Source organism: Panthera pardus, unplaced genomic scaffold (assembly GCF_024362965.1).
Source record: "Panthera pardus isolate Hobbes unplaced genomic scaffold, ASM2436296v1 HiC_scaffold_25, whole genome shotgun sequence".
Classification (NCBI taxonomy): Eukaryota; Metazoa; Chordata; class Mammalia; order Carnivora; family Felidae; genus Panthera; species Panthera pardus.
This window is the reverse complement of record NW_026526821.1, coordinates 89,302,027-89,326,262: the sequence shown is the minus strand read 5'-3', so window position 1 is coordinate 89,326,262 and position 24,236 is coordinate 89,302,027. Positions and strand designations below refer to the sequence as shown.

At 37.3% G+C, this 24,236-nt stretch overlaps 2 protein-coding genes across 6 annotated transcripts in view; one reads left to right on the top strand and one right to left on the bottom strand.

The window, feature by feature from the left end:
- Positions 1-24,236, bottom strand: part of ALMS1 (ALMS1 centrosome and basal body associated protein) — a 216,879-nt gene that overhangs the window by 33,185 nt on the left and 159,458 nt on the right. For all 5 annotated transcript variants that reach the window (XM_053890824.1, XM_053890826.1, XM_053890825.1 and 2 more), the window contains one exon: positions 9,018-10,165. In XM_053890824.1, the coding sequence (XP_053746799.1) occupies positions 9,018-10,165 (1,148 nt within the window). The remainder of the gene's footprint in view (positions 1-9,017; positions 10,166-24,236) is intronic.
- LOC109262888 (trifunctional enzyme subunit beta, mitochondrial-like) lies at positions 21,525-24,208 on the top strand. Its single transcript, XM_053890829.1, has one exon. The coding sequence runs from the start codon at positions 21,575-21,577 to the stop codon at positions 23,000-23,002; it is 1,428 nt and encodes a 475-aa protein (XP_053746804.1). The 5' UTR covers positions 21,525-21,574; the 3' UTR covers positions 23,003-24,208.

Below are 24,236 nucleotides of genomic sequence, written 5' to 3'. Positions count from 1 at the left end.
TGAAGCCAGACACTTAACTGACTGAGCCACCCAGGTGCCCAGAGAAGAAAATATTATTAAGAAAATCATAAGAGGGGCACCTCAGTGGCTCAGTTGGTTAAGCATCTGACTCTTGATTTAGCTCAGGTCAGGATCTCACAGTTGTGAGATTGAGCCCCACATCAGGCTCTGTTCTGGCCCTGAGCCTGCTTGAGATTCACTCCCCCACCCCCCATTCTGTCCCTTCCCAGTGCGTGTGCATACACATGCTTGCTCTCTCTAAAACAAACAAACAAATGTTAAAAAATAAAAATATTTCTTAAAAAATCATTAAGAGAAAATATAGTACTGTATTCATCAAATCTGCATATAAGTAGATATTTCACACCTATGTTGCTCACATTCTTATTGTTCAAGGCTCAACTGTAATTTAAAATAACATGAAGACACAGAGTGGGATTGATGCTTTGGCCCATTTCAATTAGATTCAGTGTCATATATTCAAGAACAGGATTTGTTGTTGCTGCCACTCTAGTTCCTTTCATCAGAAGGGGTCAGATATGCACATTGTTCTGGTAATACACCCTACAATTCCAGACCATTGCTTCCAGAACTCATGTAGACAGGGCTTTTATCTGAGAAAGAAATCCATGCTCAGGAAAGGCTGACCCCAATCCTATCCTTATTACAAAGTCTATCCTGGCAAATGTCCACTTATTATTTTCAGTGTGTGGCAGCTGGTATTGGAAATGTTATTGGTGCCATACTGTTTTTACCAGATGTTATTAATGGAATGAAATCATTCTGCTCTGGTCTCCTCCACAGCACTCACCAGAGAAGGACAGGGTCTTCAACCAACCCCACAGAAAGATATAGAGCCCAAACTGCCATCCCCTCACTGTCCCCCATTCCGCACTCCATTTTGAAAGACACTGACTTTAGATCCAAAAACACAGTAAAAGGATGAAAAAAGAAAGAAAGAAAGAAAGAAAGAAAGAAAGAAAGAAAGAAAGAAAGAAAGAGAAAGAAAGAGAGAGAGAGAAAGAAAGAGAGAAAGAAAGAGAGAAAGAAAGGAAGAAAAAGGATGGGAAAGATATTCCACACAAACCGTAGCAATGAAAAGAAAGCTGGGTAGCTCTACTAATATCAAACAAAAGAGAAATTGAATTAAAAATTATTATAAGACATAAAGAAGGGGATTATTTATTGATAAGACGGTCAACTCATGAAGAAGTATAACAATTAGGAACATATGCATACCCGATAACAGAGCTTCAAAATATATGAAGCAAAAATGGACAGAACTGAATGGAGAAACAGTTCCACATTAATAGTTGCAGACTTCAATATGATAGAAATACTAGATAAAAGACCAGTAAGAAAACAGAGAACTTGAATAACACTATAAACCAAATAGACTTAATAGACATAAACAGAACACTCTAAACAACAGCATAATTCTCAAGTGCACATGAAAATTCTTCACAAGAGATTATATAACACGGTAAAAAAACAAGTCATTATAAATTTAAAAGGACTCAAATACTTTGAATTATATATCCAAATATATTCTTTGACCACAATGGAATGAAACTAGAAATAATAAAAGAAATTTGGAAAATAAACAAAAATGTGGCAATTAAACAAACTATTAATAGTTAAAAAAGAAATTACAAGGAAAATTAGAAAATACTTTAAGATGAATGAAAATGAAAACACATACAAAAACTTTGGAATGCAGCAAAGGCAGAGTTTAGAAAAAAATTTATATCTGCAAAAGCAGGGCTCAGAGGAAATTTATAGTGGTAAATACCTATATTAAAAAAGTATAAGAGGGCACCTGGGTGGCTCACTCGGTTAAATGTCCGACCTCAGCCCAGGTCATGATCTCACGGTTTGTGAGTTAGAGCCCCACGTCGGGCTCTGTGCTGACAGCTCAGAGCCTGGAGCCTGCTTCCAATTCTGTGTCTCCCTCTCTCTCTGCCCCTCCCCTGTGCCCTCTCTCTCTCTCTCTCTCAAAAATAAATAAACATTAAAAAAAAAAGAATAATAGGGGCACCTGGGTAGCTCAGTTGGTTAAGTGTCCAATTTCAGCTCAGGTCATGATCTCGCAGTTCATGAGATCCAGCCCCAAGTTGGGCTCTGTGCTGACAGCTTGGAGTCTGGAGCCTGCTTCAGATTCTGTGTCTCCTTCTCTCTCTCTGCCCCTCCCACCTCGTGCTCTGTCTCTCTCTGTCTCTGTCTCTCAAAAATGAATAAGCATAAAAAATTTTTTCATTTTTTTCCTTCCCAGTTTTTAAAAAATTTTTAAATTAAAAAAAATTTTTGTTTATTTTTCAGAGAGAGAGAGTGCAAGTGAGTGGGGAAGGGGCAGAGAGCAAGGGAGACACAGAATCGGAAGCAGGCTCCAGGCTCTGAGCTGTCAGCACAGAGCCCGATGCGGGGCTCTAACTCATGAACTGTGAGATCAGAACCTAAGCCAGAGCCAGACACTTAACTGACTGAGTCACCCATGTGCCCCTCCTTCCCAGTTTTTATTTAAATTCCAGTTAGTTAACAGACAGTGTAAGATTAGTTTCAGGTGTAGGATTTAGTGATTCATCACTTACACAGAATAATAACTTAAAATCAGTAACTTTAAACTGTAAGGAATTAGGGGTAAAAAAAGAGCAAACTAAAACCAAAGCAAGCAGAAGTAAATAATAAAGATTAGAGTGAAGATAAACAGAGTAGTGACTAGAAAAACAAAGAGATGAATTAGTTCTTATAAACACACAAACTACAAAAAAATGACTCAAGAAGAAATAGAAAATCTGAGTAGAGTTACAGTAAAAAGACTGAATCAGTAATAAACTTTCCCCCCAAAGAAAAACCCATGACTAGTGGCTTCACTGATGAATTCTACCAAACATTTAAAGAAAGTATCAATCATTAACACCAATTCTTCTCAAACTCATCCAAAAAAATCAAAGAGGAAGGACAATGTCCTAACTCATTCTATGAAGCCAGTATTATCCTGATACCACAGGCAGACAAAGAAAGGTATTAAAAAAAAAAAAAAAACCACCATAGATCAATATCCTTTACAGAGATGCAAAAGACCTTTTCAAAATTCTAGCAAAGTTAATCCAGCAGCATATGAAAAGAATTATATATCAAGACTAAGGAATATTTAAGGATTTATCCCAGGAATGCAAGGTTGGTTCAATACATGATTATCAATCTATACCATATTAACAGAATAAAAGAAAAAAAAAAAAGACCCAGATGATCATCCCAATAAATGCTAATGCATCTGGCAAAAAACACAACACTTTCATGGTAAAGATACTCATCAAGAAAGAAAGGGAACTTCCTTAACACGATAAAAGTCATGTATGAAAACTCAAACTCACATCATTCTCAATGGTGAAAGACTAAATGTTTTCCTTCCAAGAACATGAACAAGACACTTTTGTCACTTCTGTTTGACACTGTTGATCTGGAAGTTCTAGCCAGAAAGTAAATAAAGGGCACCCAAATTGGAAAGGAGGAAGTAAGACTATTTCTATTCACAGATGACATGATCTTATATGTAGAAAATCCTAAGGAATCCACAAGAAAACTGTTAAGAGTTAACAAATAAATTCAGTAAAGTTATAGAGTACAAAACCAATATACAAAAATTAGTTGTGTATCTCTACACTAGCAATAAACAATGCAAACATGAAATTAAGAAAACAATTACATAGCATCAAAAAGAAAAACTTACACAAATTAATATGGAATTTCAAGGGACCTTGAATAGCCAGAACAGTCTTGAAAAAAAAGAATAAATTGGAGGTTCTATACTTGATTTCAAAATTTATTACAAAGATACAACAAACCAAAACTAGTATGGGACTGGCATAAAGGACATAAAGACCAGTAGAATAGAATAGATAGAATAGAATAGAATAGAATAGAATAGAATAGAATAGAATAGAATAGAGAGCCTGAAATAAACCCTCATATATATATTGTCAACTGATTTTTGTCAAGGGTGCCAAGACCATTCAATGGAGAAAAGACAGTCTTTTTTCAACAAATGGTGCTGGGACTAGATATCCACATGGAAAAGAATGAACTTGGAGCCTTACTTTGCACCGTATACAAAAACTTAGATCAAAAGTCTTAAACATGAGACCTAAAACCATAAAACTCTTAGAAGAAAATAGGAGAAAACCTTAAAGACATTGCATTTGGCAATGATTTCCTGGATATGACACCAAAAGCAAAAACAGATAAACTGGATTACACCTAAATTAAAAATCTGTGCCTCTGAGGACAAAATCAACAGAATGAAAAGGCAACCCATGGAATCAGAAAGAATATTGAAAATTAAGTAGAAGAGGTTAATATCCAGAACATATAAAGAAATCCTACAAATGAACAACAAAAAACTTGATTAAGAAACAGGCAAAGGACTTGAATAGATATTTCTCCAGAGATCACATACAAATAACTAATAAGCAAATAAAGGTGTTCAATATCACTAATCATTAGGGAACTACAAATCAAAGCACAATGACATACCACTTCACACTCATTAGGATGACTATTTTTATTAAAAAAACAAGACAAAACAGGGGTTGGCAAGGATGTGGAGAAACTGGAACCCCTGTGCACTGGTGGTGGGAAAAATGGTATAGAAAACAGCATGGCAGCTCCTCAAATAATTAAAAATAGAATTACCACATGATTCTGCCTTCCACTTCTGGTTTTATTACCTCCCCCGCCAATTGAAAGCAGGTTCTTGAAGAGATATTTGTACACCTATATCCACAGCAAAATTATTCACAATAGTCAAAAGAGAGAGTAACCCAAGCGTCTATTAACAGATGAATGGATAAGTAAAATGTGCTATATACATACAATGGAATATCATTCACCCTTAAAAAATAAGAAAATCATGTTACATGCTACAACATGGATGAACCTTAAGGATATTTTGCTAAATGAAATCAGCCTATTACTAAAAGACAAATGATACATGATTCTACTTAATATGAGGTACCTAGAGTAGTCAAATTTATAGAGATAGAAAGTAGACTGGTAGTTGCCAGAGGCTGAGCATCAAGTGGAATGAGGAGTTGGTTGAGTGGTATAGAATTTCAGGTCTGCAGGATGACAAGAGTTCCTAAGATGGATGATAGTGATGTCTACACAATGATATGAATGCACCAAGCTGCACATTTAACAATGGGTAAGATGAAAAATTTTGTTATATGGATTTTACCACACTTAAGAATAATAAAAAAAGAGAGAACAAGAAAATCAAATAAATACAGCAGTGTTGATGCATAGGGGCACTTTTACCCCAATGTTTATAGCAGCACTTTCAATAATAACCAAATTATGGAAAGAGCCTAAATGTCCATCAACTGATGAATGGATAAAGAAGTTGTGGTTCATATATACAATGGAATACTACTTGGCAATGAGAAAGAATGTAATATGGCCTTGTGTAGCAACATGGAACTGGAGAGTGTTATGCTAAGTGAAATAAGTCATACAGAGAAAGACAGATACCATCTGTTTTCACTCTCATGTGGATCCTGAGAAACTTAACAGAAGACCATGGGGGAGGAGAAGGAGGAAAAAAAAAGTTAGAGAGGGAGGGAGGCAAACCATAAGAGACTATAAAAACTGAGAATAAACTGTGGGTTGAAGGGGGGTGGGAAGGAGGGGAAAGTGGGTGATGGGCATTGAGGAGGGCACCTGTTGGGATGAGCACTGGGTGTTGAATGGAAACCAATTTGACAATAAACTTCATATTTAAAAAAAAAAAGAAAATCAAGAATAAATTTAACTAAGAAGGTCTAAGACTTGTAAAATGAAAGCTACAAAACATTCCTGGAAGAAATTAAAAACCTAAATAAATTGAAAGACATTCCGTGTTCACAGCCTGAAGACTTAATATTAAGATTGCAATAAACTCCAAACCAATCTGTAGATTTAATGCAATTAATATCAAAATCCCAATGACCTTTTTGGCAGAAATGGAAAAGCTGATCCTAAAATTCATATTCAAATACAAGGGGCCTGAATAGCGAAGTAGTCTTGAAAAAGAACAAAATTGGAAAACTCATGCTTCTCAATTTTAAAACTCACTACAAAGCTACAGTAATCAAAAATACTGCAGTAATGGAGTATGACTAGGCATGTAGATCTAAGGAATGCAATTGAAGGCCCAGAAATAAACCTTCACATCTACTGTCAGTTGATTTTTGACAAGTGTCAAGACCATTCAATGGGGAAAGAATAGTCTCTTCAAAGACTGGTACTAGGACAACTGGGTATCCACGTGGAAAAGAATGATGTTTCACCCTTACTTTATATTACATACAAATATTGACCCAATATATATCAAATAGGTAAATGAAAGAATTAATAGTATAAAATTCTTAAAAGAATATAGGGACAAGACTGGATTTGGCAGTGGTTTCTTAGATAGGATACCAACAACACAAGCAACAAAAGAAAAAAATAGACTTCATCAAAAGTAAACTATTGTGCATCAAAGGATGGTAATAAGCGAGTGAAAAGACAACCCGGGGGGGGGGGGGAGCAAATATTTACAAATTACACACCCAATAAGAATCTACAATCCAGAATAAATAAAGAACTCTTGCAATTCAAAATAACAAACAACTTAATTACAAGTGGGCAAAAACCTGAATAGACATTTCTCCAAAGAAGATCTATATATGTACACACACACACACACACACACACACACACACACACACACACACACACGGCTAACAAGCACAGGAAAAGATGCTTACTGTCATTAGGAAAGGGGAAAGCAAATCAAAACCACAATCAAAATGACAATGAGTATGAGATACCCTTCACACCTACTAGCATGGCAAGAAAAACCCAAACAGACAGACAAACCATAAAACAAGGTAAATAAAAAGTGCTGGTCAATGTGGAGAGAATGGGGCGCTCAGACATTGCTGGTGGGAATATAAATGGTATATCCATTGTGGAAAACAGTTTGGTGGTTACTCAATAAGCTAAAAACAGAATTATCATATGACCTAGAACTTCCACTCCTAAGTATATAACCAAAAGAACTGTACACAAGTGTTCAAATAAAAACTTGTGTACAGATGTTCATATCTGCTCCTTTTACAGTAGCCAAAAGATGGAAACCAAAATGTCCACAAACAGATGAATAAATAAAATATAGTATATACATACAATGGAATATTATTCACCCATATAAAGCAATAAAGTACTGATACATGCTAGGGCATGGATGAACCTCAAAAATATGTTAAAGTGACAGATGTCTGACTTGGTCACATCCGTATGATTCCATTTATGTGAAATACACAGAACAGGCAACAGAGGCAGGAAGTAGCTTCATGGTTGTCAGGGGCTGGTGGGAGGGGGAATAGAGAGCGACTGCTTAATGGTTAGGAAGTTTCTACTGGAGTGATGAAAAAGCACACAAACTGGATAGTGGTGATATGTAAAACACTGTGAATATACGCAGTGCCATTAGACTGTACACTTTAAGATGGTTAAAACTATAAACTTTATGTGTGTAAAGTGTATGGATTTTACCACACACACACACACACACACACACACACACACACCCACCCTCTACTGAGATCTTTTTTCCCTATCTCCTCCATGGAACAAAAAGTCTTAATCTGTTATCATTCCCAATTCTTCTCCTACTTTAAAAAGTCATATTGTTCTATTTATACATGTAATCACTATCATTTAATACCTACCAAAAACTCAATTATGAGAAATAATATTTATGAATTGTCTCAATGTCTTGTGTCTCCTTGCCTCTAGACTAGTGGTCTCTAAGTTTTTTTGATCATGCAGTCCTACTGATAAAATATTTTTGAGCACAAATTACCAAAGTAGATATTTATTTATGTTATAAATTATGGCTCTATTCATATATTATAAAACATATACACAAATATAAATTTTAAAAGGCTGAGAAAAATAAATATCTATCCTTTTTTTTTTTTTTTTTGTCTGTACTCCAGTGCCCCATTCTGTAAGCATCCCTCTTTGGAGAACACTCCTCTAGCCACCCTAAATTTTATTCTTGGGTTAAAGTATTAGTCTGCATTTGCTGCCCCCTTGAAGTCTGCCTTTACTGAAACTCCCTAACGTAAGGTCATATTAACCTTATGGGTGTTGTTACTGAATTCCTTGTAAGGATGCTGTTGAGGACTCTTACATACACTCTGGTGCCTTCTTTATGAGAATAGATGAGAGAAATTTCTCTTAGGTCTCAGTATCAGAAATATTTATAATGCTTTTGAAAACCTAGTTTTTATATTATAGACTTATGTAATTGATCACAAAGTTGTAGCAACACCACGTGCTAGAAAACATAGAGCAAAATTTGTGGCTCACTTCTAGCAACCATATCCACAAGGTGTATTTATTTATCTCCCTTCTGACTTCAACTTGTCTTCCCAACACTCACAATTCTTCATTTATTTATCTTTAAAAATCATGTTGTAGCTCATCCCTTCCTGGCTTTAATTTAATTTTCTATCATTCTAATTCTTCATTTACTCAAGAATATCATTATTGTATTACTTACATAAGTATGTGTCTGGATATTTGTGTCTGTGTATATCTGTGTATGTGTTTAAGAACATCTCAAAACTTCTTGAAAGACAGGGAGGAATGAATAAGCAAAAAAACCCCAAACAAACAGAAACGGCCAGGCACTAATGTTCAGAATGGAGGTCATCCTAAACTGGAAGCTCCCCTGTGCCAGGGGTACACTTTGCAGATTCTGAAGCATTTAGCAGCAAAGCCCTTCGTCGTAACTGAGTGTTGAAGAAAAGAATGACAACTCACAATAGCACTGTACTACACTTTCTCACTCTTTTCCGAAAGTTGGTAAGAAATGTTATAGTGAGGAAAGGGCAATTGGCTTTTTTTCACCTGTGTGCAAAGCTTAACTAAAAAGTCCATGAAAAAGGCAGTCACATTGCCAGACGGAATTTGTAGCCATGTACCTGGATGTGTTTCCTTCTGGTGTGCTCAGAAGTCATTTGGGGATGACCTGTATTCAAAGCTTTCTTATTCTTCTTGCTCCGCCTCTCAAGGTATCTCCTCTGGTGGTCGGTAATGCTGCTGTATAATTTAATTCGCCTGGGTGACAGACAAACTCTTTCATGGCCAAAAGCTTGGATCAGTCGGGCAGTGTCAATGGTGGAAATAGAGCTGCTTCTCTCCTGCAAAGTCACCTCTTTATCTGTTTGGGTCAAGATATCAGATTCCACAGGAGAATTGGTTGTGGAAAGGATGTTGGTGGCAGTGTCTGTGAGCAGCTCACTTTCGTCAGATGGTCTAGAATCTGAGGAAGTGGTGTTTATATAATGAAAACCTGGCTGTTTTCTCAGGATATACTTATCAAATTTAATCTGTTCAATTTTAATCTGCTTAGACTTCCCAGCTTGATGAGTAGAAAGCGCCTTGCTTTTTTTAAGCTCTCCTGTGTTTTTATGGCATTTCTCCAGGCTCTTATACCGCTTCTTTTTCTGAAGCTTGATTTTCTGCTGTTGCTTAATATCCCGTTCCCCTCTGCTATCATCCTGTGTGCTTTCAGAGGTCCAGAGAGAATATGTGATGGGATTCTGAAGAAGTTTAGCCAAACGATCAAGTCGCTCCACCAAGGATAGTTCTTTTCTGTCACTAAACTCGGGAGGTTTCTTTTGTTTCTGTCGCTCCTGATACTTGTTCCAGAGTTCATTCAAACTCACAGTGTGCTGAGTTGTTAGCTCTGGGGTGACCTTACGATCCCTTTTTGGATCACTAATTTGTTTGTCACTTTTTGGATAATCTCTAGCCTGACTTTTAGCGGAATGCATCACTTCTTTGTTTTCCAAGTTTACATTGATACTGAGGCTCTCTATTCTGGTATAATCTGCCTTGGTCTTTTCCACATTTTCATCAGGGGAAGGAAGACAAGTATGTTCTCTTTGTTTGTCTGGATGACGCTGAAAGAAATCTTTCCAAGAATGCCTCATGAAAACACTCCTCCCCAAGGATTCATGGCAAACATCTTGATCAGTTGGTAGGTGGACTGGATGATGAAAGTAAAACTTGGCTGACCTGAAGACAGAATGGGTAGTATTTTCAAATTCTGAATGACATCTGGACTCTGAAAGGGAGAAAGAAAAAGATTTTGAAGGATTTTCAAAATATTTGTATTCCCTTTAGAAATAGTATTCACACTTAGGGACGCCTGGGTGGCTCAGCTGGTTAAGCGTCCAATTTTGACTCAGGTCATGATCTTGCGGTTCATGAGTTTGAGCCCCGCATCGGGCTACGGTGCTGACAGTGTGGAGTCTGCTTGGGATTCTCTCTCTCACCCTCTCTTTGCCCCTCCCCTACTCTCTATCTTTCTCAAAATAAATAAACTTAAAAAACAAAAAAAGAAAAATACCCATCATTAAAAAAATTTTTTTAAAAAAAAGTTTCTACACAGCAAAGGAAACAACTGACAAAGAGAAAGGGCTATGTATGAAATAAGAGAAAAGAAGTGTATACTATATGTCTGGTAAGAGGTTAATCTCCAAAATATATAAAGAATTCATACAACTCAATAGTAAAATAATAACCCAATTGAAAACCTAGGCAAATAACTTGAACAGCCATTTCCTCAAGATATATAAATGGACAATAGGTAGATGAAAAAAGGCTCAACATCACTCACTAATCTTATCAAGGAAATGCAAATCAAAACCACAATGAATTATCATCTACATCTGTCAAGATGGCTATTATCAAAAAACCCAAAAAACAAATGTTGGTGAGAATGCAAAATGTTGTAGCTGCTGTGGAAAACAGTACGAAGGTTCCTAAAAAAATTCAAATTAGAACTGCCATACGGTTCAGCAATCCCAGTTATGGGTATTTATCCAAAAGAATTGAAATGAAGATCTCAAAGGAATATTAGCACTCCTAAGTTCACTGCAGCACTATTCACAACAGTCAAAATGTAGAAGCAAACTAAATATCCACCAACATATCGAAGAATAAAGAAAATATGGCATATCCATAAAAAGAGGGAAATTCTGCTATATGTGACATAATGGATGAACCTTGAGGACATTATGTTAAGTGAAATAAGATGGATTTCACTTTTATGAGAGATCTAAAATAGTCCAATTCACAGAATCAAAGAATGGAATAGTGGCTGCCAAGGGATTGGGGGGAAGGGTAGGAAATGGGGAGTTACTAATCAATGGGCATAGAGTTTCAGTCAAAGCAAGATGAGTAAGTTCTAGAGACCTGCTGTATAACATTGCACCTATAGTCAACAATATACCGTACACTTAAAATTTTGTTATGAGGGTAGATCTCATGTTCAGTGTTCTTTCCATGATAAAATTATGGGAAGGAAGGAAGGAAGGAAGGAAAGAAGGAAGGAAGGAAGGAAGGAAAAGGAAAGGAAAGGAAAAGGAAAGGAAAGGAAAGGAAAGGAAAGGAAAGGAAAGGAAAGGAAAGGAGGTAGGAATTTGAGGACAAATTATGTGAAGCCTAGAACACTAGGCTAAGGACTTTAAAATTTATTCTTAATGGAAATTAAGCACCAGTATACCATTTGAGCAGAGGAATAACAAGATTATGGCTATACTTCAGGAAGGATACCATAGCAACAGGATAAAAGCAGCAAAATGTCAAAGGGCTAATGACAGTACATTAAAAAATAAAGCAAAAGCAAAAGCAAAAGCAAAAGCAAAAGAATGAGGAAATAGATAACATTACTGGAAAATGTATTTGTTTTCCAATATCAGTATTTTCAAACAACGCAGTCCCACTGACTTGGGGCTGAAGTAAAATACATGGTAAAGAGTAGAAAATGAGCAAGCTGAATCCGTTGAGTATAAAGAGCTCTATGAACAATGAGACTACACAACCCTATCTCATGTTACTTCATTGAGTAAAGGTCAAATCGGTTGAGATGGATGTCTATTCTGATAATACATTAGTTTTACACACAGCATTTGTAAAATTCTCCCCAAATATATCAAAGTATATTAAACTATGATTTACTATTTTTTAAAAATTAAAGTTAAATATGCTCATTGTAAAATATTCAAATAATGTAGAGAATTTAAGGTGAAAAAGTCTCCCTGCCATCCCTCAACCCCTAAGCCACTTTCTAATAAAAACTATTAACCAGGTTTTATATACCCATTTAGATAAAATGCTGCCAAGTGCTGCCAAAATATTTGTTCAATGAAAAAAATATCGTATGCATATGTAAACATTTTATATTTACTGATTTGATATATAATTTAACTACATGTTTAGGTTGTTTCCAAATGTTTACTCTCCTGAAGAATGCTCCAGTGGAGGGGCGCCTGGGTGGCGCAGTCGGTTAAGCGTCCGACTTCAGCCAGGTCACGATCTCGCGGACCGTGAGTTCGAGCCCCGCGTCAGGCTCTGGGCTGATGGCTCGGAGCCTGGAGCCTGTTTCCGATTCTGTGTCTCCCTCTCTCTCTGCCCCTCCCCCGTTCATGCTCTGTCTCTCTCTGTCCCAAAAATAAATAAAAAACGTTGAAAAAAAAAAAAATTAAAAAAAAAAAAAAAAAAAGAATGCTCCAGTGGATATCTGTGCATGTGTGTGTGTGTGCGTGTGAGATTTTATGTTTGATACAACTTTATAACTCCTGCAAGTGGAAATGCTGGATAAAAGAAACATTTATTTCAATTTTAGTCCATGTTGAGAGTTTAGATAAAGGGGTCCAAAATATTGCTGCTTCAGCATCCATTTTGTGTAGGCAAGCGGACTGCAGGGGCCTTGAACTAACACTAGCCCCTCCTTCGAATGCATGCCCTAGAGAACAGCACGCAGAATCTTAAGTATTTAAGTTCCTTATATGACCTTCCCAAAAGTCCTTGTGATACACAGTCTCCCCCACCTCCTAGGGCCTTACCCTTTGTGCACCGCTTACAGAAGACCCTTGCCAAGCTTACCAAAATACTGCCCTTTCTGGTTTTGAATTCACCAGTTCACCCTTATCTTGGGAACCAATCCACCTATAGACCCTAATAAAGGCATGTACCCCAGGTTTTGCCATTCTCTTGCCCCGTGTGTCCCCTCAAAGCATGCTGTGTACCTCCTCCAGGACCTGTGAGTAATAAAGTTCTCTATATCAATTTCCCTTGTACTCTTTTGTTGAGCCATTGGACATCCCAGAGCTCTACTTAACAAATGTTAATAAAGTCACAATGGTTAGACATTGTCAAATTGCTCTATTCTTTAAAAATGTTGCAATAAATTTGCACTTCTAACAATAGTATTATGAAGATGTATGTACATTTCCCCATATCCCAACAATACTTTTTTTTTTAAAGTTTATTTATTTATTTTGAGAGAGAGACAGAGAGAGCACATGTAAGTAGGGGAGGGACAGAGAGAGGGAGAGAGAGAATCCCAAGCAGGCTTGGGATCCTAAGTTCCAACAATATTTTTATAATCAGCATCAAATCTTTTCATCTGTGCTATTCTAAAGGGCTTAAAAAATTTGTGTTTTAGGGGTGCCTGGGTGGCTCAACTGGCTAAGAGTCTGACTCTTGATTTCGGTTCAGGTCATGATCTCATGTTTAGTGGGATTGAGCCCCACATAGGGCTCTGCGCTGACAGGGTGGAGCCTATTTGGGATTCTGTCTCTTCCTCTCTCTCTGTCCCTCCCCCCAATTTCTCTCTCTCAAAATGAATATTAAAAAAAATCTGTGGTTTACTATATTTCTTTAATTATGAAAAAGGCTAAGTATTGTTTCATATCTTTCATGGCCATGTGTATTTCTTTCACCATAAAATTCCTGCTCATGTTCTTTGTTTTTCTATTAGACTGTCTTTGATTTATAAAAAAGCTCTTTGCATATTAAGAAAATTAGCCCCCTTTTCTCAAGTTTATCTGTTTAAAATTGTTTTCCTACTTTGCATTTATAAATTGACTTTGCATATAGTATTTTTCTACCATGCAGAAATTTAAAATATGTAGACAAATTTATCAAATATTTGCTTTTAGGACTTTTAGATTTTGTCACCTTACTTTATAAGAAATAATAATCCACACCTTCATCCAGAACTTTTATGATCTCATGCTCTCTTTTATTACTTACATCTCTGAAATATACGAATCTTGGCAACAGGGGTAAGGAGAAATCTACCCCCACACGTCCCCAAACGCTAGCTAAGCATCTTGGTATAATGTGTTGAATAATCCATCTATTCCAAACTGATGTGAAATGGCACTTTTAAAACAGTAGATTCTCACTGTATTTATTTCCATTGAGGTACCCACTCTCAGTCTCTTGACCCAATAGCATCCTTTTTTTTTTTTAATTTTTTTTTTTAATGTTTATTCATTTCTGAAGGACACAGAGAGAGAGCACAGGCAGGGGTGGGGCAGAGAGAGAAGGGGACACAGAATCTGAAGCAGGATCCAGGCTCCGAGCTGTCAGCACAGAGCCCAACGTGGGGCTTGAACTCACGAACCGCAAGATCATGACCTGAGCAGAAGTCAGATGCTTAACTGACTTAGCCACCCACGCGCCCCCCACAATAGCATCCTTTTAATGGTTACTGCTGTATAGTTTATTTTAATACCTTGTATAGCTAAATCCTACACCATCTCCATCATCTTTTTCAGACTCTTTCTGGTAAAGAGAAAATTTTATTATTATTTTGTAAAATTTATATTTACAAATATATTTTGTAATGTATTTATATCATTTATATTTATATATTATTAATATTATAAATAATATATTATTATTTATATTATTTTGTAGAAAAGAAAATTCCAATCCTACCAAAAGGCAGCAAAATAGAATAAACTTCCATACATTTCTGGTAGGATTCACCAATTGTTAACATTTTGCTACACTGGCTTCTCTCTCTATCACAACCTGCAAGCATATGCATATTACTCACATTTTATCTGAACCATCAGAGAATAAGTTATAAATATCATGTCCTTTCATCCTGGGATACTATAGTGTATATACCCTAAAAGGAAAGGCATTCTCTTACGTACCATGGTATAATTACCAAATACATTTAACATTGATATGATACTAATGTGAAGATTATGTTCAAATTTCAGCAATTTTCCCAAAATTGTCCTTTATAGTAATTTTTCCCCTGGGGCTACAGTCCAATCTAGAATCATGACTGCATTTAGCTGCCATGCCTCATTAGTCTCCTTTGATCTAGAATAGTTCCTCAGCTTTTGTCCTTTATGACACCTACGTTAAAAAAAAAAAAATTAATGTTTATTTCTGAGAGAGAGGGGGAGAGTGAGTGCAAGTAGGGGAGGCGCAGAGAGAGAGGGAGACACAGAATCTGAAGCAGGCCCCAGGCTCCCAGTTGTCAGCACAGAGCCCGACGTGGGGCTTGAACTCACAAACTGCAAGATCATGACCTGAGCCAAAGTCAGACACTTAACCGACCAAGCCACCCAAGACCCCTGGCCTTGACAGTTTCGAGAAGTACCAATCAAATATTTTGCAGAATGTTGTTCATTTGTTTTTCTCATGAATAGACTGTGTTACAGGTTTGGGGGAGGAAGACTTTAAAGTGCCATTCTCATTACATATTAAGGGTACATACCGTCAGCATGACTTATCACTGCTGGTGTGGACTTTGACCACCTGGTTGAGGTAGTGTTTTCGTCAGGGTTCTTCACTGTAAACTTACTCTCTTTTTTCTTCCCATATTAAACTCTTTGGAAGGAAGTTATTATGTGCAATCCATTCTTAAAGACTAGGGAATTATGTTCTACCTCCTTAAGGGTAAAGTGTCTACATACTCCATACATACTCAGACATTTGGGATTCTGCACAAAACTGTCTATTTGCTCCCATTTATTTATTCAATCATTTATTTATATCATTATGGATCCATGAATGTTTATTCTTTGGTTATAATTCAATACTACTATATTGCTCAAATTGCTGGAACTTTGGCCACTAGGAGCTCTTTTACTTGGTTCTTGTGTCCCTTTGACATACTCTCCATCACTTTAAGGTTTTCTCCTTACTTTCTAGCACTACAAGATGCTCCAGGCTCATCTTCTGTATTTCCTGTTCCAATCGTAGAATCGGCCATTTTTCCAGAAACCCTGAAAAATTGTCTTTGTGGGTCTCATTTTTGCTTGTTACTTCTATTTGTTATACTTTTTCACTCATGGTGTCTATGAGTTTGGCATTTGGGGGCATATTCTGAGGTCTGGGTTGAAATTCCTTTAAAGAGATGTGCATTTGCTTCAGCCTGGCATGAGTTGGCATGAGTTGGCACTACTTGGGCCGTTAAAAAAATTTTTTTTAAGTGTTTATTTATTTTTGAGAGAAAGAGACAGAGTGTGAGCTGGGGAGGGGCAGAGAGAGAGGGAGACACAGAATCTGAAACAGGCTCCAGGCTCTGAGCTGTTAGCACAGAGCCTAACACAGGGCTCAAACCCATGAACTGTGGATCATGACCTGAGCTGAAGTTGGACACTTAACCGACTGAGCCACCCAGGTGCCCCTTTTACTAGGGCCATTTTAAATAAAATTCTGGGCTGCAGAATTTTCAGATACACATGTAGTTTACTGCACTGATAAAATGTACCAGTGCAAACTTCACAACTATAAACCTATGTGAGAGCTGCTCTGTAGTTACAAATTCTGAGGATGAATTTGTTACTGCCTTCTTTCCCCAGACCTGCTACTGAGGTTAAGACAGGCAAGTTTCCTTGCTTTACTCTTCTGGATGGATGTGTTTATTTCTTATTATTCTTTTACTAGATTGCAGCCTACTGGAAACCCAGCTTTAAGCAGGACTTTTTCACTATGGGTGTGCCCTAAGTTCTATATTTTGTTCACAACTTCACGTAGACCTTAAAAATAAATCCCAGATCTATAGACTTCAGTGAAACCCTTAGGGTGACAATCTGTGTTAGTGCTTAATTATGCCTAGGGTGGGTTCCTGCCTTCACTTTATTTTTTGGGACCTGAAGATGCTTAAATGTTATGTCAACTCTGTTAAGTTTTAGAAGATAGTTTTGATATTTTTATCTAGCATTTTAGTTATTTTCTTCAAGGGAGTTTTTCAGGATAGCTAATCCACCACCTTTCCAGGTATAGATATATAGAAAACAAAAAGCAAAATGGAAGATATAAATCCAACTATATCAATAACAAATATGGATTAAGCAATTCAATAAAAAGGTAGAAACTGTTATTTTTTTTAAACATGATCCAATTATAAGCTGTCTACAAGACACATATTTTATTAAAAAAATTTTTTTTTAATGTTTATTCAGTTTTGAGAGACACAGTGTGAGTGGGGGAGAGGCAGAGAGAGAGGGAGACACAGAACCCGAAGCAGGCTCCAGGCTCCAAGCTGTTAGCACAGAGCCTGACACGGGGCTTGAACCCACAAACCGAGAGATCATGACCTAAGCTGAAGTCGGACGCTTAACTGACTGAGCAACCAAGGCACCCCAAGACACATATTTTACATATAAAGATATAAATAGATTGAAAACATAAGGATGGAAAAACATGTATCATGTAAACAGCAATGATGAGAAAACTGAAGTGGCTATATGAATATCATAAAAAACAGATTCTAAAATAAAAAAATGTTCCTACAGATAAAGAGGGATATTTCATAATGAAATAAGGTCATGTGTGAGGAAAACATAAGAATTATAAACACGTATCAAAAAAAAAAGAATTATAAACACGTATCTACTATGATAACAGAGCAGCAAAATACAGGAAGCAAAAACTAACAAAAAGGAGAAAGAGACAATGAAAGAAAAAAAGTTGGAGACCTCAATACGGCATTTTAAAAAATGGATAAAACAACTAGACAGAAGAGTAACAAGGAAACAGAAGACTTGAACAACACTATAAACCAACTAGACCTAATACTTATCTATAGAACATTCTACCTAACAAGAGCAAAACGTACATTCCTCTAAAGTGCATATGGAATGTTTGCCAGGACAGACCACATGCTAAGCCACATAACAAACCTCAGTAAACTTAAAAGGATAGAAATAATACAAAGTATGTTCTCCAACCACAGTAGAATGAAATCTGAAATCAACAGGAGAATGAGACTTGGGAAGCTCAAATATGCTGAAATTAAACAAAACATTCCTAAATAACCTATGCGGAAAAAAACCCGAGAAATCAGAAAATACTTTTAATATTTCTCTGATGATGAGTATGAGTATCTTTTCATGTGTCTGTTAGTCATCTGGATGTCTTCTTTGGAAAAGTGTCTATTCATGTCTTCTGCCTACTTCTTCACTGGATTATTTGTTTTTTTGGGTATTGAGTTTGGTAAGTTCTTTATAGATTCTGGATAATAATCCTTTATACGATATGTCATTTGCAACTATCTTCTCCCATTCCAGTGGTTGCCTTTTAGTTTTGTTGATTGTTTCCTTCACTGTGCAGAAGCTTCAATCACACTGAGAAACTACCTCACACCTGTCAGAATGGCTAAAACAAACAACTCAGGAAACAATAAATGTTGGCCAGGATGTGGAGGAAGGGGGACATTTTTGCACTGTTGGTGGGAATGCAAACTGGTGCAGCCACTCTGAATAACAGTAGAAAGGTTCCTAAAAAATTAAAAATAGAGCTACCCTATGACCCAGCAATTGCACTATTAGGTATTTATCCAAAGGATACAAAAATGCTGATTTAAAGGGGCACATGCACTCCAATGTTTACAGCAGTGCTATCAACAATAGCCAAATTATGGAAAGAGCTCAGTGTCCATCAGCTGATGAATGGATAAAGAAGATATGACATATTATACAATGGAACATTACTTGGTGATCAAAAAGACTGAAATCTTGCCATTTACAACAATGTGGATGGAACTAGAATGTATCACGCTAAGAAAAATAAGTCAGAGAAAAACAACATATGATTTCATTCATACGTGAAATTTGAGAAACTCAACAGATGAACATAGGGGAAGGGAAGGAAAGATAAGATAAAAACAGGGAGCCAACCATAAGAGACCCCTAAATACAGAGAACTGAAGGTTGCTGGAGGGGAGGTTCATGGGGGGATGAGCTAAACGGGTGATAGCTGTTAAGGAGGGCGCGTGATGGGATAAGCACTGGGTGTTATGTGGAAGCAAAGAATCACTGGGTTCTACTTGTGAAACCAATACTACACTGTATGTTAACTAACTGATATCTAAAAATACATACATACATACATACAAAAAATAAAATGGGATCCAAAAAAAGGAAAATATTTTTATAAATGACAAAAACTTATGGTATACAGCCAAATCTTAAGAGGAAAATTTATACTTATAAGTACCTGTATCAAGAAAGTAGAAAGATCTCAAGTAAAAAACCCTAAACTTTCACCATAAGCATTGGAAAAAGAGCAAATTAAAACTAACGCAAACAGAAAGAGGAAATTATAAAGATCAGAGTGGAAACTAATCAAAAAGAAAATAAAAAAGGAAAAAATAATTGAAACCAAAGGTTGGTTCTCACAAAAGATCAATAACAACAAAAAAGATCAACAAAATAGATAAACTTTAGCTAGTTTAAGCAAGAAAAAAACTGAGAAGACTCACATCAAAAATTAAAGAAAAAAACTTTACTACCAATCTATTACTAATAAATTTATTTTATTTGAAGAAATAAAAAGGATTATAAAGGAATACTATGAACTATGTATACCAACAAATTAAATAACTTAAATGAAATGGACAAATTCCTAGAAAGTCATAAACCACTAAAAATGACTCAAAAAGTAATAGACAATTTGAACAGATCAAAAGCAAGTGAGGAGTTTGAGTTCATAATAATAAAAAAATTACCTACAAAGTAAAGTCCAGACACAGACGGCTTCATCTTTGAATTCTACCAAACATTTAAAGTTTTAACACTAATTTTTCACAAGTTCTTCCAAAAAATAAAGAGAAGGGGACACTTGCCAATTCATTGTATGAGGCTAGTGTCACTGTGATAATAAAACCCAACAAAGACATCACAAGAAAACTACAGACCAGTATCTCTTATGAATATAGACACAAAAGCCTCCACAAAATACCAGCAAACTAAAATCTAGCAATATGTAAAAAATATTATACACCTTCACCAAGTGAGATTTATTCCACAAATACAAGGTTGGTTCAACATCCAAAAATCAAAAGAATAAAAAGCAAAACTCACTTCTTCATCGCAAAAGACACAGAAAAAGCATGTGACAACACCCAACCCTTTTATTGATAAAAATGCTCAACAAACTAGGAATAGAGGGGAACTTCCTCAATCTGATAAAGAGCATCTATGGAAAACCCACAGCTAAAATCATACTCAATATTTAAAGACAGGATGTCTGCTCCCTAGACAGGAACATAAGGATGTCTACTATGCCACTTCTATTTAACATAGTGCTGGAGGTACTAGTCAGAGTAATTAGGAGGGGTGTGGGGAGGACATGCAGATTGCAAAGGAAGTAGTAAAACTACATTTGCAGATGACAAGATCTTGTATCTAGGAAGTCCTACGGAATACATAAAAAATTTTACATTAGAACTACTAGGGGCACCTGACTTCAGCTTAGGTCATGATCTCATGGTTTATGAGTCTGAGCTTCTCATTGGGCTTGCTGTTGTCAGTGCAGAGCCCACTTCGGATCTTCTGTTCTCTCTCTGCTCCTCTCCCACTAGTGAATGCTATCTCTCTCTCAAAAATAAATAAGCAATAAAAAAGTTTTATATTAGAACTACTAAATGAGTTCAGCATGGCTGCGGGATAAAAAGTAAATACAAAAAATCGATTCTATTGTTGCACATTTACAATTAATAAACAAAAACAAATTAAGAAAACAATTCTATTGCAATAGCATCAAACGAAATTAAAATATTCAGGAATAAACTTAATGAAAAAGAGCAAACTTGTATTCTTAAAACTATAAAATGTTGTGGACAGAAATTAAATAAAATCTAAATAAATGGGAAATATCCCATTTTTATGGATTGGAAGGCTTAACACTGTTTAAAAGGCAATAGTTCCCAGCAATCCAGGCCTTCGTACGGAAGGTAGAAAGGTCTCAGATATACAACCTAACCCTACATCTTAAAGAGCTAGAAAAAAGAACAGCAAATAAAACCCAAAACCAGTAGAAGACGGGAAATAATAAAGATTAGAGCAGAAATTAATGCTATCGAAACCAAAAAAACAGTAGAACAGATCAATGAAACCAGAAGCTGGTTCTTTGAAAGAATTAACAAAATTGATAAACCACTAGCCAGTTTGATCAAAACGAAAAAGGAAAGGACCCAAATAAATAAAATCAAGAATGAAAGAGGAGAGATCACAACCAACACAGCAGAAATAAAAACAATAATAAGAGAACATTATGAGCAATTATACGCAAAAAAAAAAAAAAAAAAGGGCAATCTGGAAGAAATGTACAAATTCCTAGAAGCATATAAACTACCAAAACTGAAACAGGAACAAAACCTTGCTTGCCCGCAGCGGGAGCCGGAGAGGACTGAGGCTAAGATTTCACAATGACTTCCATCTTGACTTACACGCTTAAAAATCTTCCCAGTACATCAAAATGGGCCCTGAGATTTTCTTTAAGACCTCTAAGCTGTTCCTCCCAGCTACGAGCTGCCCCAGCCGCCCAGACCAAGTCAAAGAAAACCTTAGCCAAACCCAATATAAGGAATATTGTGGTGGTGGAGGGTGTTCGCATTCCATTTTTGCAGTCGGGCACTTCATATAAGGAACTGATGCCACATGATTTGGCTAGAGCAGCACTTTTGGGTTTGCTGCATCGGACCAATGTCCCGAAGGATGTTGTTGATTATATCATCTTTGGCACAGTTATACAGGAAGTGAAGACTAGCAATGTGGCTAGAGAGGCTGCCCTGGGAGCTGGCTTCTCTGACAAGACTCCTGCTCACACTGTCACCATGGCTTGCATCTCTGCCAACCAAGCCATGACCACAGGTGTTGGCTTGGTTGCCTCTGGGCAGTGCGATGTGGTTGTGGCAGGTGGTGTAGAGTTAATGTCTGATGTCCCTATTCGTCATTCAAGGAAAATGAGGAAGATGTTGCTTGATCTCAATAAGGCCAAGACTCTGGGTCAGCGACTGTCTTTAGTCTCTAAATTCAGATTGAATTTCCTGTCACCTGAGCTCCCTGCGGTGGCCGAGTTCTCCACCAGTGAGACCATGGGCCACTCTGCAGACCGACTGGCCGCTGCCTTTGCTGTTTCTCGACTGGACCAGGATGAGTACGCGCTGCGCTCTCACAGCCTGGCCAAGAAGGCCCAGGATGAAGGACTCCTGTCTGATGTTGTGCCCTTCAAAGTACCAGGAAAAGATACAGTTACCAAAGATAATGGCATTCGTCCTTCGTCTCTGGAGCAGATGGCCAAACTAAAACCTGCATTCATCAAGCCCTATGGCACAGTGACGGCTGCAAATTCTTCTTTCCTGACTGATGGTGCATCTGCAATGCTGATAATGGCAGAGGAGAAAGCTCTGGCCATGGGTTATAAGCCAAAGGCATATTTGAGGGATTTTGTGTATGTGTCTCAGGATCCAAAAGATCAACTTTTACTTGGACCAACTTACGCTACTCCAAAAGTTCTGGAAAGGGCAGGATTAACAATGACTGATATCGATGCTTTTGAATTTCATGAAGCATTCTCAGGTCAGATTTTGGCTAATTTTAAAGCCATGGATTCTGATTGGTTTGCACAAAATTACATGGGTAGAAAAACCAAGGTTGGGTCACCTCCTTTGGAGAAGTTTAACAACTGGGGTGGATTGCTGTCCCTGGGACACCCAATTGGAGCTACTGGCTGCCGGTTGGTCATGGCAGCTGCCAACAGATTACGGAAGGAGGGAGGCCAGTATGGCTTGGTGGCTGCCTGTGCCGCTGGAGGGCAGGGCCATGCGATGATAGTGGAAGCTTATCCAAAATAATAAAGGAGAGGTGACCTGGAGTTTCTGCGCAACACTCGCACTAGGCAATGCCATTCCAATGCATTACTAACTGACATCCTTAGTTCCTGTCTCCTCTTAGGAAAAGACAATTTGTGGCCTTCTGTTCAATACTTTGCAATTAAGCCTTGCTAGTATTCTGAGCTTTCCAGTAATCACGGCTTACTACTCTTTCAGGGATTTCTTAATCAGCAGAATCTCTCAGTGTTATGTTTAAACAGTTGTTTGGGGGCTCTATTTTCATTAAATACTTAAATGAGTGGTTGCAGTTCAGGAGAGATTTGGAATCATCTTTGTAACATTTGCAAAGTATACTCCTTCCTATTTGTGACCTAAAGATGCGTGTTTTCTATAAAATACAAACCAATGTACCTAAAGAAACTTAATTATGGGAAGGTAATTCAGAGTTTAAATGTCACTGAAAACTTACAGTAAATGTTTAGATATATAAGTACCCTGTTACACTTAATAAAGTGAGGGAGTATTGAAGAATTGTTTGCCTTAGTTTTTACCAGAGGTAAAGGGTGGTTCCCTTGGCTTGGGGGCAGATTTTGCCTTTAATTACTCATTTGTAACTTTTAGCCATTTTAGTCAGTCATGTGGCTGCTAGGGGTATAAAGAGGGTCCTGCTTTAGAATAACACCTTTTTGGGGCTCCTGGGTGGCTCATTCGGTTGAGCATCCGACTTCCGCTCAGGTCACGATCCCACGGTTCGTTGGGTTCGAGCCCCACGTTGGGCTCTGTGCTGACAGCTCAGACCCTGGAGGCTGCTTCTGATTCTGTGTCTCCCTCTCTCTCTGCCCCTCCCCTGCTCATGCTCTGTCTCTCAAAAATAAATAAATGTTAAAAAAAAAAAAACCAAACATTTAAAATAACACTTTTTTCCCCATTGCTCCTTGGGGGTAAATTTATTTCACTGTTTGGAGATGTCTCTACCAGGATTTAAGTCAAGTGTAAAGAAATTTTATAAATAAAAACATTGAAAACCTTTTTAAAAAAGGGGTGCCTGGGGGGCTCAGTTAGTTAAGTGTCCGACTTTGGCTCAAGTGATGGTCTCACAGTTCATGGGTTTGAGCCCCACGCTGGGCTCTGCTGACAGCTCCAGGCTGGAACCTGCTGCGGATTCTGCCTCCTCCTCTGTCTCTGCCGCCCCTCCCCCCCGCCTGCCCGCCGTTTGCGCTCTGTCTCTCTCAAAAATAAACCTTAAAAAAAAAAA